The sequence below is a fragment of the Halyomorpha halys genome, unplaced genomic scaffold, assembly GCF_000696795.3.
Source record: "Halyomorpha halys isolate HHAL.00 unplaced genomic scaffold, Hhal_1.1 Scaffold1363.1, whole genome shotgun sequence".
Taxonomy (NCBI): Eukaryota; Metazoa; Arthropoda; class Insecta; order Hemiptera; family Pentatomidae; genus Halyomorpha; species Halyomorpha halys.
In genome coordinates, this window is record NW_027108627.1 from 176,615 (window position 1) to 196,839 (window position 20,225).

Here is a 20,225-nt window from a genome sequence, read left to right on the forward strand (position 1 = left end):
AAACTAATTGACATCTCAAATTTCGACCCTGAAGTTTGAAAATCCACTTTTTCAAGAAAAAATTTACCAAGCCCGATCGTTTGTGAGCCACTGAAAAATAGTTTTGGTACCAAAACCAACCATCTCAATCGTTATTAAATTTTTGTTGATTTATACTTTAAAATTTTAACATTGCTGTAGGAGGTGAAATTGTGAGTTGCTTATTCAGGAAAGAAAAAAATGATTTTTTTCATTCTTTTACAAGGGAAATAATAGGTATGTTTACAAGGAGGATTGAAGCTTATTTCGGGTTGAATTCCAGGCACTCCATTCCATTGAGATCCTTTATATGATTTGTATTGCTATAAAAGGCGATTCGAGTTTATCTGTATATTGAATGTAAAAAAAAACAAACCAGATTGTCCCATGAGGGAGGAAAAAACGCAACGTATAAATGATATCACTACACCCTGATATTGGAACAACTGAATAAACTTATGTAAAGATAAAATAATGAGTCATATTGTTTCCAGTGGTTTCTAGTATTGCAAAAGGGTACCAAGGTCTTCTCACCTCGTACCACAAGGCTATTAACTGTTAATAGTTTATTTTAACTTCTAACAAGAGACAAGTATTATCGCTAACCGAGATGAAGCATTATAAACAATTGAAAATTGTTCTTAATCAATCGATATTAATTAAAAGGTGGAGAGCAGTTGAATAAAAAAAAAAGTTTCAACGTATAACGGAACTTATGCTCATTAATTTAATAATGAAAATCAAAATAAATAAAACGGGCTTTATATTAGTCAAATACTTTGTTTATTAGTGAATAATTCCCAAACTAAACAAATCTATTTTCTAGTTTTTAATAATTTTTTTTTTTAAGTGAAACTTCTTTAGGTGGAGCAAATTGGCCTAGATCAGACCAAAATCATTAATGTGGAATAAGGCTGAGTTAAAGAAAAAATTGTACTCTTAGTGGTGTATACAGAATTATTTCTAATATATAAAAAAAAAATGTTTTTCGATAAAGTCCACTCGTAGACTCATGTTGAAGTTTTTACAATTTTCCTGATTTTCTAAAAACAAAACAAAACTAAAGAACAGGGAAAGCGAAAATTATGAATAAAATTTTTTATTTTTCTGTTGCTGTAAAAATTCTTATTTTAGTGCTCCACGAGGTGATAATAACAAATATAAATTGTGTTAATGCCAAGAATACAACAGTTTATTAAGAATAGATAACGGAGCCGCAATAAAATCGACTAAGATTATACGTTCTCGGCTTTTCCACCCATCTCAATGGAATCAATTTTTTTTCTGCTATCATTATTTATAAAATTCTTTAATGTTTTTTAATTATCCATTTTGCCGAAACCATTATATTGCTCATAATCAGAACTGTTTATTTCTGTCAAATAAGAAAAATTAAAGGTACCTTAGCGGAATATGTATTGAAAAATCCGCATTTAAGTCTTGTCAAACTATTTCAATTAAGATAGTATCTATCTAACATCAAGGACCATTCAATTGTCCGTTGAAATACTGAATTTAATCAAATTCGTTTAAGCAATTTTCGAGAAAATCGATTCTATAACAGGTACTTCCGGCCAGTCAGAAAAAGTTACTGTCACACCCAAGGTGTGTATATATATACTCGCCCTAAATATGTTTTTTCAGTTTCATAGTGCTTTTAGTTTTTGAGCTGGGCCAACTATATACAGCTGATTTTGCGAGACTTAGTTATTTGGACTCAAGATACCTCAAAACGTGTAGTAGTTCCGTCGAAAACTCGAATTCGAAATTACGCAAATTTTAGTTTAAATTCTTCCTTTCATCATACATATTGATCTTAACAGAATGAAAAGTAATTACAAAGAGTACAACATTAAATTAGGTAAGTGTCAAATAATATTATAACAAGGCAATGTATAATATTAGTATGCAGAGGAAATGACGTTTATATAAATTAAATTTTGCTAAATTATTACTGTAATAATATTGAATCATACACTTTTATTGGCGACTATTGAAGGTCTCTACAAAGTTTGTTTTTTCTGTTTCTTATCTTCTCTCAGTCCCTCTACCGTTTTCTTCTTTGCCACCACTGCCTCTGTCCCTTTGTTTGTTGTGATGAGCAAAAAAATGATGTTGCTCTGAGGTGTTCTGAGCTCAGAGTCTTTCTCTTACTTGTTAACATTCAGTATTCCAGTACCCCTAATAGTTAATGGGCCAATAAATGGCAGGAGTTTGATGTCCTTTTCATTAATTTATTATAATGGACAGTCAAGAATGTTCTTTCTCACTGAGCAATACTTTTCCTTACTGCATGTTCCACATAGTAAGTAAAAGTAGAAATCACTAATCATGGCCACTTTTTATTTTGCAGTTAATGTATTTATGCACATATGTGTGTGTACATGCTTCACCGATAGCACCTCATAGAGAGGAAGGAGTGTGAAATGATGACAACTCAAAGACTGGTTTATTGACGGAATCCGTCCACCTGTATCTATATATACACTTTACAGCTGATATGGCCGTTTGTCAGCTAACATCGCACAGATGACAGGCCGTAACTCCCAGTTTACGAACAGTCCTCATCAACTGTATTACGTACAAAAGGAAGAGATAAATACAAATACAATTACAGTACAATAATAATAAAAACAACACTCAATGCAAAAGAACAAAAAAATAAAAATACTATTTCATATGAATCACTGATATTTACACTCACATCTTGTTATCAAGTCCCTCCAATAAGCAGAAGGAAAAATAAAAGCACACTTTACAATAACACCCTCTGGAAGGGATTAAACCTGTCTCTTTGCAGGAAGCTTTAATTCTTCTAGATGAACCGTTCTGGAAGAGGTGGAAAAGTTGATCAATGCGGAAACCTACTCCAGGAATGAACCATCCCAAGAAAATGAAGAGGATAGAATCATGAGGCGCACCACCATGTGCCCAACCTGTACGAATTTATGCCCACTGTGGAACATATGGGATCTCCGTGTTGCTGTGGCTAAAAAAAGTTGGAAACCACTGCATTAGGGAGTTGAATGAAATATAGAATCTTATAAAGATTTTTTTTTCTTTTGCGTCCTTCAACTCATGGGTCCACTCCTGCGGTGGTATGCGTATTTTTTTGCTATGAGTTTATGAACGAGGAAAAAATAGATACAGATTTTATATCGTATTTCGGGTATCGATGTATATTAATTTCAGTATAAAATTATTGAAACAAGACAAATCAAAATGTCATTATTAATACACTTTTAATAGATGGATCCTCTTTAGTATTCAACTTTGAATGTGCTTTTTCGTGAAATGTCTAGTAACGAATTTCGACAAAATAGAAATGAATAAAAGATTTGAGAAAGAAAAAAAAAACATTGTGATGCAATGACTGTATTGATCCAATCCAGTGAGTGCTCGGTAAGATCTGGACGATAACCTGGGACGCACACCCCCTTACATAAATTTTCATACAGAAGATTACACCACAAACAAGAAATAAAAAGAAAGCTGCGGTACCCACATTTCGTTTAGTTGAGTTCTTTTGTGCCGTGGATTAAGACTTGTTTCTTCCATAGTCTTCGGAAATGTCCAATGTCGTTTTGATAATGTATTGCGATTAAGCACTCGATGTTGAATTTTTGCTAGATTAAATCTTATTTTAAGTTTTTTTTTTCGATTAATAAGGGAGAGATAGCCGATTTCAATGGTAAATTGTTTTGGTGAAAAATACTAGACACATGTTCTTGCCACTCCACCCTAGAGGCCCAGAAAAAAAAAATATAATTATAGTAATTTTTTATATTATCGTTTGGTCGGTTTGCTCGGAACATACTTAAAGATTTTCACACACTAATCGATTCATTTTTTTAAAGGTTAAAAAAAAATATTGCTGATTAAATTTAATTAGATTAAATGCATTAAAATAAAATAAACTATAAGACGCTATGGGCGTTGATGACCTCAGGGTTTTACGCCCTTAAGCCCCAGACAACAACAACTATAAGACGCTTCTATTAATGTATGCCAAAAATTTCTTTTTTTATTAAAAATTATATTTTGGATTTGTGTCATGTGGATCCGAATTGAGAGAGTATGGATTCGTACTATCGTAATTTTTATTTATTAAGGTTCTCGCTCGAGTTAAGAAATTGACCTTTATCTCTAAGGGCTTCGGGTAAGCTTTGATGTATCTAGTTTTTGAGTTTAGATTCGTAGTTTCGTCTGTACACTCCTGTAATGTAGGATTGACTTTATATCCAATTTACTTATCACCTTGTTTGATTCAACAACATCAAATATTGAGAGCTAGGAAAGGAACTTAATTCCAAAATCGATAAATGAAACGTTTTCAAAAATTTTTTTTTTCATATTATTAAATTTTACTCCGAAAAAATATAACCCAATTTCCCCCCTCCTTCAATTAATTATTGTTTAATTAAGGGCTTGTTTTAAAAATATAAAATAGGAGTGTAATAGTCAAGCTTATTAAAATAAAAAATAAATAAATAGATAACAAAATAAATAATATCACAACGCGATTTCGTGACAATAATTGCGTAACATTTTAGCACAAGTGGTAAATCTTAGTCGTGAGGGAAATCATTCAGGTTTCTATTCGTGAAATTTCGAATTTGATTCTGATATAATACGAATAAAATAAATATGTAAAAAAAAAAAAAAATCATGATTTACATTCAAGGAAATGAAGACAATAAAGATTGCTCAAATATGCCCAATTTTAAAATTCCGATTCAACTAGCACATAGGAAAAAGATGTGGGAATAGAATCGAGAGAAGTATCATCAGTTAACATATTTCCTTTATAGCAACAAAAGGAACGAAAATTTATCTAAGGAAATCAGAGGAAGATAAACTCGACAAGTGCTGATATAACAATCAAAAAAAGTTAACATTTATCTTATATGTACTGTGGTGTATCCGTTTGTATTTTTTTTTGTTCGGTCCTTGTTATCAACTTCTAATTAAACGAAAATTGTCTAGGCTAAAAGAAAAAACTCAATCGATAATTGAGCAGCACTAGTGAGAAAACAATCTCAAAACCGGTAAAGGCTACGTTTTTTTTTAATGTTATTTTCACTTTCACTTACCAATATATGGAATATATAGCAGGGGGGGAGGGGTATTGGGATCTTTCTCTTAAATACCTATAATTCAGCTAATAGGTATTTACAGTTATCGGTACTTAATTTTGCTATAAAGTCGATATTCTTTAAAATACGAATTGTTAAAGCAAGATATTACTATGTGATGCACGCACAGCACGATATTTTTTTTCATGTTCTTAAATTTTATCCCGACAAACTTCCATCTATTTTATCCCTCTCTCAGTTAATAACTGTTTAGTAAAGGCCTTTGACACATTGTATTGATTTTCTTGTAATATTTTTACTTTATTTTTTTATGCATAGCATTTTGGATTACTGTGATTTTAATACGTTAGCTACTCAAATGGAATAACAATAATAATTGACACTAAAGTATAAATAATGATTCATATTATTGGTGATAATAGGCAAGCTAAATAAGGAAAACACCAAGCATTCTGCTCAGCTTGTAAGTTAAACATGCTATTTTTATCAGTGATCAACACTGTGCTGTAGTCATCTTAGTGTTAGACCTCCCTGCATTCAACAAAATTCGTAGATGCTTTTTCTTATTAACAATTCTTTCGACACATTCTATCAGAAAATTAGCCTGAGTGGGGGGAATATTTCCATTATTAAGGGGGGGGGATTAAAATGTCTTTTAAGTATTAATTATTAAAATGTCAGTAGTATTAAATTTAGCTGTTCGAAGTTTATTTGATGCAAAAAAATAAAGTTACAGAACATGAAACTACCAAGGTTTTAGTCGATCAATAGACTTCATGCGTCCTGTTACCTACTACACGTAAAAACATAATTTTTCTATTAGATATATTTTTGTCTAGGTTTGTCAAAATTAATAGAACAAGACTAATAAATCTAATAATTGAATAATCAGTATCTTATAAAATTTATCGCACAGGCTCGAAAACAAACACTTCATGTTATCTCTTTGAGTGCAGTACCTAACCTTCCTTTCGAAACTATCGATTTGAATTTGGCTATATCATAATTTAACAACTACTAAATAATTCTAAACTTTTCTATAAACCATAAAAAATAAGAATGATTTTTTAATTATCTTATTTATTTATTTTTTCAATATAAAACAATTTGTTTTTAGCAAGCATAATATTGAGGTTAATCATTTCATATTGGGCCTTTTGAAGCCGAATTGGTGTAACTCCACTTGTTTCCTGATTTTATTATAATGGAAATGAATTTTGAATATTTTATTTGAAAATTACCTATAGGAATATTTGTGTAACACCTAGTTTCTCAATTAGAGCAAGATTATGTAGCCAACAATATTGTACTATCAACAGATATAGTCGAAGTGGTGTAACTGCTATAGATTTTAGATCAACATTTTTTTTGTATTCTAACTTAAGAATTATTTAAAAACAAAAAATTAAACAGGCTTAAACTGATTAGAGCTTTTGGAATTAAGTTCGCGATGTAAAATTCAGGTGAGGGCAAGAATAACACACATGAGCAAAACCAATATATTTTAAACATGTGCAGCGAGGAAATTTTTGTTTGGTCTTGATGTGCTAAACCAGTGTTTAATGGACTTACACCACTTTGGTTTTACTTGGTTCATTTACTAAATTTGCTTAACGTCAGGACTAGGATTTTGAAACCATTTCAGTTCATTCCGTGAATCTATTTATTATATTTAAAAAAATCTATGTGGAAAATAAATTGACCACTTTAAAATGATTTCAAAAAAGAAATAATAGAACTTTGTCATGTTAGGTGTATATAAACCCTGTCATTTTTTATCTCTTTATATATAATGTTTTTGATTTTCATTTAAGACATATAAATATGTACATAGGCATTAATTGCTCATACTTGTTAATTATCTTTAGTTTATTTCTTTTTTTTAAATTTTATTAGAAGTTAATTAGTTACCTTATGATTTATGATATAATATATGGTTTTATTTTATTTATTAACTTTTTTACAATTTCCAATTTATTATTATTAGAGATATTTTATATATACTTGTCCCGGAATAAATAAAGAATATTATTATTATCACACGTATAAAACACTTATTGAACTTGAATCTATCTATGTGACATTTTGTGAAAACTTATCTTGCACGTTGTGATTGTTTTACGAAATCATTTTCTTTTCAAAACTTAAAGTTAAAAAGAAATATATTTAAGTTATAGTTTTATTATATATTTTTAAAAATAATCGGTATGAATACATACCCAAAAGTTGTCGCCCTAACACCCATAGCAGCTGGACAGTCGCTCACGTATACCAGAGATCCGCCAGTATCATTTGCAGTGTTGTCACAGCTTATCGGCAACTGGTGGAGGAAGTTGGAGTACGAGTACTTTCCTCCTTCATATTTTTAGTCTCCAAGCCCTACCCACTCAGTTCTGTTACATTGTATTTCCTCCAGTGATTGTGCCTAAAGTTTCAATTCAAGTTTACAATATGAGTTCCATATATCCAACGTTAATGCCTCACCATGTAAGTACGAAATATTTTGCGTTATATATATTTTGTTGATTTTATTAGGTATGTTATAATGAACCCGTTGTAAAATTTGAGTGCCTTATCTTGAATGTTTGCTTAAGGAAAAATTGATTGTGACATTTAATTTTAAACGTGAACGAAAAAATTGGTGATGTGTTGAACTTCAGTTCCTGACTAAATTACTCATTAACTCTTTTAATATTTCGAACCACAAAAGCAATTTGTGTTGGCTAGGTATTATGGTCATTTAGTTTGAAATAAATACTTTTAACTTCAGGGATTTTCTAAATATAACCTTTTAGAGATTAGAATTATTACTGCACTTTACTCAAATGACTGAAAAATGGAAAACAAAAAAAACATCGGATGATTTCATGTAAGATTATTTAAAATTTGCCAATCCTATATTGCAAACAAAATTACTCGAATTTTCAAGAAACTGCCGTAAATTAGTCTTGTACTATTACAATGTAATTGTAAATATACATTAAAAACATTGAAGATGGAACTTATATTGGAGTGCAATCTTTTATAGTATTTTTCTATATTATTTAGTTATATATCTATATATATATATTTTTTTTTTTAGTTCGTCTTTCTGATTTGTTGTGCCTTATTTTAGTCTAACTACGTCTAATTATGTAAATACTTTTAAAATTGTACATTTTTCAAATTTTTTTTTTGTCTTCGAAATTTTATTTTTTTTACGTTTTGTTGTTCTATTTTTTTGAAGTTTTTTTTTAAGGCATTATCTATATGTATACTAGTAAATCCATATACAATTAAATGAATTTGATCGCGTTCATACATATCGCTATTTTCCTTTAATAGTAACACATCTGATTAATAAAAATGCTTTGGTATTATTTTGAACTAGACGTGTTCGAAAGATAGTACCGTAGACTGGGCTTAATATCTTTACTGGTGTCCTATTGAGGTCCTAGGACTGTCACAAATTAATCCCAGACTGTTGAATACACTCTAGTCCAGAATACAATCAACAGAATATGTCAAATAAAAATTGTATTTTATCATATATGCTACTATTCAAACAAGGCAAAAAGCGGAATGTATAATTTTCCATGTAAACAATGAAAGCATATAGTATGATTCATATTTAATGTAAGCAAGCATAATTTTCTTTTAAAATATTTTCCCTCTTCCGTGCGGTGTATTAAAGAGAGAAAAAACAAATTAAAGAAGAATTAAGATTACTTAGAAAAATGTATGTAATGGGAGATGTTTTCATCGAACTATTTGTTTCGTTTTTTCTTAAAACTTCGTTTGACTAAAAATAATTCAACCTTATGGTAGTGTTTATTTTTTAGATAAAAAGAGTTATGAACTTCTTGAATCATTCAAATATTTCGACATACAGTGAGATTCAATTCTTTTGATACTCACAATAAAACTTTTATGACGTAATTGACGTCACAATTACTTAATTGCCTACACTCATCTTCATGTTTGTTTCATACACGGAGAGGATTATCAAGTCGATAACTAGTTTTTAGATGACTAGCAGGGAAAAGTGAATTCAAAGAGTTCTGTTTTAGTAGTGCGGTTTTCCTTTCACAGAAAATATAAACAGTAATATTCAGTCACTAACAACCCTCTCGTGGAGAACTGCAGAACTGTTTTTCCGATAGTTTTATTTTTAGATTCTTAATTTCTAGTCCCTCTTTAGTGATCTATTTTTTAAATATATATTATATTGTTATTTCATAAATAATCAAATAATATATTATAATTTGAATTTGCCTAATTCTACTGGCTTGAATATATAATCAATGAGGAGTATTTACCTAGTAAATTAATTTTAAAGTGACCTTACAATTATAAGACACCATTTCAATTCTTATTCGATTTTATTACTCTGACCGTTGATATTCCTACTCTCTAGACATTTGGTAATTACTCACCAATTTTATAATATCACTATAAGTCTCATATAAGTGGGTAGCTAATGTCAGAGATTGATGTTCTGAATGCACTAAGGGTTCTCTTTTGGCCCTCATTTATTAGTCACATAAATGTCAAAGAGGGGGTATATAATGCGGGTCTCTAGACAGGGTAAATAATTTTTTTTTTATTCCATTTAATTGCATTTATTTTAAAAAATACATGACATAACTTCAAGCTACATTATCTGAAAACTTTTAATCACTAAATATTCTTCTGTTCCAGGTGGAGCTGGCAAAGAATTCAGCTACAGAGGCAGAAAAGGGTGTATTTAAAACAGCCCCTTTTGATCCACGTTTTCCAAATCAGAATCTGACCAGGTTCTTAATTTTTCTCATTCTATTTTAAATAGTTTTAGCATTAAGCAATGTGTGAGCATTACCTATCTAAACTTACCAAGTTTTCAGTTAACAAAAAAAAAAAATTACATTTTATTTATCATGAATATTGTAGGAGTATATTTAAAACTTTTGTATTTTATTATAATTGATGAAGTCTTCAGGGCCAGAGCTACAATTTTTCCTGACGGGGTCAAGTTAATTGAGCTGTTCTTTTTTAACTTCTCCCCTCCAATAAAAGTCAACAATTTTGTAAAATTATTTTAGATTGTATTTTGAAATAAATATTATAATCACATAATATTAACTTATTTTATTAACTGTATTAAGGTTAAAAAAAATTATGTTTACTTAACATAAAAATAAAATATCACTAAGATTTGCTGATCTCTAAATTCGCCCACATGGGGTAAATATCCCCTTTTTACCCGCTCACTTCCCCTAATTCTAGCCCTGGTTACTTCAATACAAATTGTCACTGTTGAAAATATTACACTTTATCACTTTTTACAGTTTTAATAATAATATCTATATTGTATTTAATTTTTTGTTGAACTCAAATAATTAATGATGTATAAACCAAAATTTTACAGGTATTGCTACCAGAGCTACATAGACTTTCAAAAATGCAAGCAATATAAGGGTGAAGAATTTGAGGCCTGCCAATATTTCAAGGGAGTTATCAAGTCCATCTGTCCAAAGGCATGGCTTGAGAAATGGGATACCCAAGTGGAAGAAGGAGTCTTTGTAGGGAATCTATAAATAATTAATTATGAATTTATATGCTAGTATAATATTATGTACTTTGTATAGTTTAATAGTTGAGTCATAGCAGCTTATTTATATTGTTCATTATGATTTTCTGAATTAAAGTTGAATTACTCCTCATATAATAAAATAAAATTACCTAAGAAATAGTGATTATTGAGTTTTATTTTGAGATATATTTAATTGTACCTACTTAACTTTCATTGGATTATCGATTAGTTGCAGACAGTTTAAAAAAGAAAATATTTCAAATATAAAATTATATTATAATAAAACTTAACATAGTTTTTTTTAATATATACATATATTTGTATATTACACATTTCTATAGCGTTTCAGCCTTTTCCATTGACCTTATTCATCTCCACAGTCAGAAAATTAACATCTATAATCAAATATAAAACTATGACAATTTTAAATTCTTCTTAATCCCAGTTGTTTTTTACTGAGGATTTTTTTTTTTCTTGTATGCTTTATGTCTTAATGTAGAGTTTAATATTTTACAAAAGATTTATTTTTTAAAAATTATAATGCTGTTAAAATATATAAATTAAGTTTTTTTTTACCTTTTTTTTAAAAATAAAAGAAGTTTTACATATTTTGCCCAAATGTACTATTTCTTTGGCTAGCAATAAGTTATAATAAAATTTTAAGTTACCTTATTAAAAGTTGTCTTATGAATAATTTCCTATTTTGTCACTTTTCTATTCAATTTGAAAACTTTTAATTACAGATTAATTTGAGAAAGAGATATTTATTTATTGATAAATATAAACATCTGCCACAATTTGGGCAATGAGTAATAGTGATAACCAATAATGTGATAGTGATAAATGACCACTTCCATGCCAAAATTATAAAAAAAAATATATATGTATACATAAATGATAACAAAATTCCTATATGTATAAAAACCGAAAAATAAATAAAATGAACATAATTAAACAATTTACATAAAGTAGTAAGGAGAAATTAGAATAAGCCAATAAATAAATTAAAATAATATAAAAAAAAAAAAAATAAACACTAGCCATATTGACACTATTATGCACAATATTTACATCCTGAGGATGAACAGCACACTCTCCCTATGCATGAGGAGTAGAGCTGGGTTCCTCGAGATACAGATTAATTTACACTAATATCACACGATACTATAATATTAATATTTCATTTCACTTTATACCAACTTATTCCACAATGAGACTTCTATTGCTTTTTAGTGCACTCTATTGGATTTCCTATTTAAATATTTTTGTTTGAAGAATGGAGGCGTTTTCAGTTTATTTAGTAATTAGTATATGTTAATTAATTTTTTTGATTAATATACAATAATAAACATTGAATCCTACTATAAAGACAATAAAACACAATAAAGCTGCTTATGATAAAAATGATGACTATGCTGGTTATTATTGGAAGAAGACAGTTGACTGTATGAAGTAGATTGCAGGAAGATAGTCCGAGCATGAGGTACTGCTGCAGTCAATAAAGATATCAAAATAGTAAAAGAGAACTATTTAATATTAACTAGCATTTTGCCCTACTCCACAGGGCTTCATTAGGGCTAAAAGAAGATACAAACAATGTAAGATGTGGCAAGAAAATTAGAATAAATATGCAAAGAGAGTAAGAAATTATACAAAAATATTTTATTATAATTTTCTTGTCACATCTTACATTGTTTCTATCTTGTTTTCATTTAGTCCTGACAAAGTGGAATGAACCATTGGTTAATATTAAACAGGTTTTTTTTAATTTTGTACCTTTATTGACTTCCATCCCGACTATCTTCCTACAATATGCTGATTGTTCTTATAACCTTTAAAAATTTAACACTGCTAGCTGATCACACAAAGTAAATACAATATGAGCCCTGAATAGTAATAATAAGATACCAATATCCTATTATGAACCTACACTTTTTTTTTCTTTTATTTGAAACCAATATGATGGACTTGATTAAAATTAACTTATCTTTCTTTCTCATTTCAGAGCTTAAGTATCTTCGATTAGATAATTACAATTTTTTTTATATAGTACTTATTTTAAGTTTATTAGTTGTTTTTTCAATTAGGCTGCTTTTGGATTTGGATTATCTTAAAGATTAGGTAAAGTTAGTAGGATATATAAAAACTAAAGACAAAAAAGGAATAGGTTCTTTCACTTTATTCCTATCACCAAATGAAGTTTACCATTTAATTCAGTATGACAAAGTACATTAAGAATGACCACCATTAAACTTAATATATTCCATGACCCATTGTGTGCTGTAGAAAAGACTGAGGTACTGGCAACAGGAATCAAGGAATCAAGGCTCTAGAGATCTGGGTTCATCAAACAGTATAATTATTATTGGTTGTCAAAGTGTCTTGCCAAGACTGAAATGTAAATAACAAATGCAGTATGTAATTTTTTTGACAGTCATGTTGCCAAGAAACAAGAAAATGTAAGTTTGAAAAAAATAATAATCTGTTGTGGTGAGCCCATCACAAAAATTTGAGGCAAAATTCATCCTTCATGAAATTAACCAAAACAAATACTTCTTTATAATTCAGGATAGCATTATTTTCTATTGTTTCTTGTACAGGTAAGTGAAAGTAAATCCCGACTATTGTCATAACAATTATAGAAAGACGAAAACTTTTATTTTCTACTTTAGTTGATTTTATAATCCTTTCATATGGCTTATAAATCCATTGTTTCCTGCTACTGATAATGAGAGAAGTTTATTTTTTTCAAATGAATAAAATTAAATACAATACTTGAAAATTCTAGATTTAAGCCTTGTCAGACCGAGTATAATCATAATATTTAAAGCCACTTTTGAGAAAATTATAAAATCGCTGATATAAAGTAGCCAATTTTCTAATTCTCTTTGTTCTTCCAAAATGTTCTAAATCGTTTTATATTATACTTTTTCTACTATATATAGTTTTTCGTGCACTCAACCACTTTCTATGTTCGTGTATATAATTGAAAGTCATCGCAATTTTTGTGGTTAACGAGAACGAACCGAGAGCGAAACGTTTTGTTGCTATGAAAATACAGATAACAATCCAAGGTAAACTTTGGAGTTTTTGAATGGGAGTGGTAGAAATCGGATGGTCTGCTTCCCATTCCTTGTCCGAGTTTGAGTGTTAACACTATGACCGCGGACGACGATACAGTATCGTCAAGCCGTGCTGGCTTTGAAGCACCTGTTACGGACAACAATGAGTCATCAAGAGAGATCTCTTTAGCTTGCGTTCGGAGTGGTGGAAAGAGCTTCAACACCTTCATTTCACCTTGGATTGTCCCAAACCGTGTTTAGTATTGTCTTAGCTTCAATTAGCCAGCCTCGTTCTGGGTTCTGGCGCCTTTAAGGATTTTTACACTCCTTAATTTTTTTTTATTGTCAAATTCATTCAAATTTATTTTTTGAAGTATATTAATTTATTTACTTATGTATTCTTTCATTTTACACATTTGCAACATTTTGTACATGTCGAAAGGTTTTTTTTTTTATTATTATTTATTGTTGTTTAAACGTTTTATTGAAAATGTGGTTATATTTAATACATTTATAGAGTCCTTATTCACTAATTCAGTTAAAAAAAACACAGAACATGCATTTATCAGCTGATTGGATTCATAGATTAACTAGCGTACGCGGATGACGACAATTTGTCATGGTTAGAAATGGTAGAAAAATGAAGTATTTAAAATTTATTAGAGGAAATATTACATTTTATACATTATATAATGCTCATTTAAATTAAAAGAAAAGAAAACGTAAAAAATAAATTTAATAAAAGTTTACGCAGGTGACTACTTAAAAGGTTACTCAGATGAGACCCGGTGGTGAAAGTGGTTAATCGGTCGGGTAAAAAACATTTTTCCTTTAGTTAATTAAAAAATTCTGTCATAGTTCTTATTTATGTATCGTTTATTACTGTTATCAATGAAAGATGGAATATGCAAATAAAAAAAAATTAAGGTACTTTAGAGGAATATTTTTTGAAACCACTTATTTTTCGATAAATACACTCAGTTTAATCAAAATCATTCCATTTTGCGAAACTTGATTATTTGGGCTCTCAGGATCTCATAATGTGTATTACCAATCAAAACTTCGATTCGAAATTCGAGATTCGAAATTTTTTTCTATACATCCCATATAGGTATGTGAATAGGTATGCCATTCAGAGTACTGAATGGAAGTTATCATAATTAGTTTAATTAATGAATTGTAATTTAAACTAAGACAATTGATGCCTGCAATGATTGACAAATTAATACCTAATAAAATACTAATGGTCACTTAAGTTTTCTTTCATATTCATTAAACAAAAAAAAGATGATTATGTGTTAAAATATTTACTGTACCCAGATCGATGGAAGATAAGAATCACATGTCGTCCGTAATTGTCATATTTCACCTTGTTCAATTCTCTCTTTTTACGATGCGAGGTCCGTCAGTACTCACGTACGCTTTTTTACTCTGTGCCCCCTCTGCTGTTAGTGTGTTAATTGAAAGCTTTAATACTCCAAGTCCTCTTTATCTAAATGAAAAGGAATGTGAAGCTAATATCATCAAGATTATAAATACGGTCAAATCCTTTATCACGCCATTAACTAGTACAGTAGTGTTCGACTTACAAGAAGAATTTACCAATACTTTATTGCATTCCTTATTCTTCAATTTGGGATCACTACATGTGTCAAAAAGCTATAGAATACCCTCAAATATCAATATTATTTTTACAGAGAGTAATTTAGGATCTTATCGATTTGAAAAGGGATTTTGGGAACCGGCGTATTATTACATAATTTTTATGAAAAATCTCACTTCGGATAATGAAAAATTTATTTCCGAGTTGTGGGATAAGTACAAAGTATATAACGCATTTTTAGCAACTTGTTATGGGGATTATTTAATATCCTATAATCCTTTTCTCAAGGAGATGGAACAATTATTGATTACTGATTTGCAAACGAAGAAAACTCTTACTAAAAGATTTCACAATTGGAAAAAAGCAAAATTTTTCTTTATATGCCCAGGAGAACTCGGCGATTCCGGGAAAGGAAATGCAACTTCAAAAATGAGATCATACGATGAATCGATTATGAAGGTAATTTCGGATAAATTGAACGTTTCCCCAGTTTTTTGGGGAACTGGACCTAAGGAACTATTTGGAGGGATGGATCAAAATGGAACATATTTAGGGACTTACAGGTGGTTGAAAAACGGAAGTGCCTACATGACCTGCGGTTCGCACTTCCTCAAATGGACCAGCCTCGTGAGTGACATTCCATTCTCTCATTACATCACGATGGACAAGTTGTGCTTCACTGTCCCGGCTGTGGGTCAGGTACCGCACTTCAAGGCTCTTCTCAGGTTGATAAATATTTCAGTCATGGCTTCCATTTTAATAATGTTCTTTATCACGGGTTTTATTCTTCGCATTTTGAGATTCACGACTTCTAAAACAGGCCTCAAAAAGTACATATACTCGATGAATATTACATTAACTATAGTGAGTATTCTTTTAGGCATGTCGTTCCATTCGAAAATCCATTTAGCTTTCGAAAAAATCATTGTGGGATCATTACTCCTGATGAACTTCGTGATTACAAGCACGTTTCAGAGCACGTTGACAACTGTTTTGAGTAAGCCAGTATATTACAAAAAAGTCGAAAGCAAGGAAGAATTGGTGAATTCGGGAGTTGAGATATGGTCATCTTCAAAGGATATCGTACACGATTTGATGGCGAACGGTTATTCTGGTGTGAATTTCAAGCTGACCAAGCCCAACACTTTGTCTAATGGGTACAGCGTCGGGTGGATGGAATCCATCAACATCATGCTCGAGACTAAATATTTCAAGTATCGTGACAACGACAATTACTTTACTAAAGAATGCCCTGTCACATACTCTATGGTCCATTTCTACAACAAAGGGTTACCCTGCCAGAAGAGGATCAATAAAATTATATCTGTCCTGATTGAGACTGGTCATATATTCAGGTGGGCTAAAAAGACTTATCAGGTAAAAGAAAAAAATCTTATGTATGAAAAAGTGAAAATTGTAGAGTCAGTGACGACCAAGGCATTGTCATTGGTGGATATGAAGTACATTTTTGTGTTTTTTTTTTGTAGCATAATGCTAAGCTCTGTGGTATTCATTATCGAACTCCTTTATAATTTTATTGTTAAAAACTTCAGAAGAATAAAAACAACAAAATGTTAGATGAACCAAAAAATGAATAACGATATTATAAGGTGAGATATTAGACATAGGAATTTCACCAAAATGGATTTTCACAAAAATGCCTTACACAATAGAAAGAAAAACCTAGTGTGAAAGGCATTTTATTTAGATATTATTATTTCTTTGATTCCAAAATGAGTGAAAATTCAACAGGAGTTTTTTTTAAAATTCTTTAAATATATGTGTATTTATTATTTTATGTATAATATATACTTATAATAATAACTTTATTATGTTTATATAATGTTTTTAAATTGGAAGGTAAATTTTTTTTCACATCTAAGCCCTATTTGTGAAAAATTCTTGGCATTTTCATATATTCTTATTTTCATCTACGTTTCGGGGGTCTTCATTAAGTTAATATACAGATCAACAGTGACCTAAAAGAATTTAGGAAATAATAAAATTACAAAGCAAAGAGGTAGAAATTATAGGCCTAGTTGCAAAATCATTACTCACCAACATCTCAGTAGAAGTTGTAATTATTAGTAAATTATTAGAAAAAATTTAGGACCAAAGAAGATAGTCAGGGTTAAGATAGTCAAATAAACAAAACTTATTTATTTGTGCCGACGTTTTCACCTGAATTTTGTGCCTTCACCAGAGTGAATTCGATGATGGTGTTGTCTAAGAAATAGAGAAGATGAAATAATAAAGAGGTTCAAAAGCCAGAATGAGAAATTAGAATTTACAATTGAAGAAGTCATGAACAACAATATTAGATATTTGAACATGGAATTGATATTAAACAAAGATAATTTAAAAATGGTCCAACAAAACCAATAAGCAGTAATAAAATTTTAAATTACCTATCCAATCATCCATAGACATAGAAACTAAATACCAAAATAATGAAATTTAACCTTTTGGTCTCCAAATAAAAGAGCAAATGATATCCAAGAAAGTTAAACAAATTTTTTATTAACCCTATCAAAATATTTGTTTACAATATTATTTTAAAATTATAAAATACCAAAAATAAATCTACAGATTGTATATTATGATTTTTTTTTATTTGTTAATATGTTTACTGTGAATTAGCTTGTTTAGTGTTTTTTTATTACTAAACTTTAATAAAAACGGTAAAATCCTTGTTATTGTTTTCAATTCAAGACAATAGAAAAAGACAAAAATTTTGTCTGGAAAATTAATATTTATTAATTTTGTGTGGGGCAGACATTATGGTTCTTTTCTTTCTCCATAAGGGACAAAATCAACTCCAGCCTGCTTTTAATATATAATTTTGAATGTTTTTAAGTTCTAATACTTCTGTCTGTGATTAGTGAAATTCTCAATGATATAAGATTTTCCATAATTTGAGTTTGTATAAATGAACCATATTTTTTTATTTTATTATATATATATATACTATTAATGAAGTTATGTTCGTACTCGTGTATCTACTATAATATTTTTATTGTTTTCTGAAAATATAATAATCTTATACCTATTATAATTCTCTTTGATTTTGTATTCATAAATATATATGTACATATGATTATGTGTTTTCTTTTTGTCTTCCACAGATTATCTCTTCCAATTCAAACTGTATTAATATGACCAAGAAGGTTGCAATGGAACTTATTATCTGAAAACACAGTATAAATTAATAACTTTTTAAACATGTTGAAACTAATAGGTGCTAAAAAGAGATCAATAAATCCATATCTTACAGAGTAGATTAATGTGTTGTCTATTTTTAATGTTTCTCCTTTTTTTTTTCGGGAACAAATTTCAAACAGCATCAGATGTTTAGGCTACAGAATAAACACATATCTACTTTAATGAGAAAGTTACATTAAGAATATAATTTGCTAGGATTAAAGAAATAGCATATGATAAATTTATTCTCTGAGTTGATCTTGAGCTCCAGAAACAAGAAAAGAAATAAGAAAGAAATATAAACATAAAACACGAGATATTTTGTGATTATCATCCATAATGATGTCTGAATTGGTGAAGCAACGACGTTGTTTACTACGATTTTGGAGACTCATTGCTTTCTAATTGAAATCTTCCAGTTGTATTCCAACTTTGTGTCTCTGATAGTTTCTGATCTTTTATATTAAAATAAATAAATAATAGCTAGTTTTCTTTGAATCCCAACTATGCAAAAGTTCTGAAGAAATAACAACTCTAGATACAATGAAAATAGCTGCCTCACTTTTAGATAAAAATTAAGTAGAATTATTAGAAGAAATTAAGAAAAAAAACTCATGAACACTTAAATTCCATCTTTATTAAATAGAAAAACTAACAAAATAAAAATGAAGAAAATTATTATGAAATCAAGTAAAGATTAACAGAGAAAGAAATAATGTGCTGAAAACATCCCATGGAAATTTGAAACAGAAACCTTCAAAATGGAAAGTACAATTTTTTGAATCGAATAAAAGAAAAAACAACTGAGTTAGAGATAGTCTAATTGTTGATTTATGATTTTTTTTTTTTTTGTGGTGAGCAATCTGTAGAATCTGGCTACACTGAATGTAATTTTCCTTTTTCTGCTAATAATATTATTGTGTAGACCAGCGATTTGGTTAAATTTGTTAAAATATATATTTCATTACAAACTAAATAAGTTACAAGGTGAGAGATGGAATGTTGTTGAACCAAGAAAGGCAAACAATTTAGAATAGTTGATTCTTCTATGGAAACATTTCTTTTAAAGCAGAATATGTAAGAGCTCTCAGAACTTTTTTCCATTGGCGATGAAGAAAGGAAAATGTTGCCTCATAGCTTCCAACAAGTGATAGGGACATATTATAGCAGCAACGCAAACAAGGATTGAGATGATGAATTCTCTTACTTTGCCTTGTTGTATTTTAGTCAGGAAGCTAATGGAGCTCTTACCTTAATTATTTCAATTTTAGTTTAAACAAATAACAAAACATTCCAAAATTATTTAATAGAACATTAAGATCTCATTGATTTCTAGATGAGTAGACTTCAAGATTTAAATCTATTTCATTTTAAGGGAAAGTTGTTCATTATTATAATTGAGATATACAATGGTTTACCTAATATCATAAAATACTAATCAGTGCTACACAATATTCTAAATATTAAATTAAGATATAGTCCAGCCCTATGATATGGTATATTTATTTGGAGCAAGCCCGAAAATCCACTCATTTATGAATCTTGGAGTAATGACAATGAATTTCAAGTTTGTGATATCCAATTTTTCCAAGATATAATATATATATATATATACTTTTTAATTTTTCACACATGGCATGTAAACCTTGCATTTTTCTAGCAACATCAATTTTCTTTTTTTTTTTTTTTTTTTT

At 29.3% G+C, this 20,225-nt stretch overlaps 2 protein-coding genes and 1 long non-coding RNA gene across 3 annotated transcripts in view; 2 read left to right on the forward strand and 1 right to left on the reverse strand.

Moving 5' to 3' along the window:
• The window catches only part of LOC136795647 (uncharacterized), an 11,881-nt gene extending 4,451 nt beyond the window's left edge, over window positions 1-7,430 (reverse strand). Inside the window, exon 1 of the long non-coding RNA XR_010843280.1 lies at window positions 7,334-7,430. This is a non-coding gene — a long non-coding RNA (uncharacterized lncRNA). The remainder of the gene's footprint in view (window positions 1-7,333) is intronic.
• On the forward strand, window positions 7,404-10,828 carry LOC106689444 (uncharacterized). Its single transcript, XM_014434408.3, has 3 exons — window positions 7,404-7,601; window positions 9,795-9,889; window positions 10,501-10,828. The coding sequence occupies exons 1-3, from the start codon at window positions 7,566-7,568 to the stop codon at window positions 10,667-10,669; spliced, it is 300 nt and encodes a 99-aa protein (XP_014289894.1). The 5' UTR covers window positions 7,404-7,565; the 3' UTR covers window positions 10,670-10,828.
• Window positions 10,829-15,621: 4,793 nt separating this feature from the next.
• On the forward strand, window positions 15,622-16,862 carry LOC106689440 (uncharacterized). Its single transcript, XM_014434403.1, has 2 exons — window positions 15,622-16,707; window positions 16,818-16,862. Exons 1-2 carry the CDS (start codon window positions 15,622-15,624, stop codon window positions 16,860-16,862), a joined length of 1,131 nt encoding a protein of 376 aa, XP_014289889.1.
• The last annotated feature ends 3,363 nt before the right edge of the window (window positions 16,863-20,225 follow it).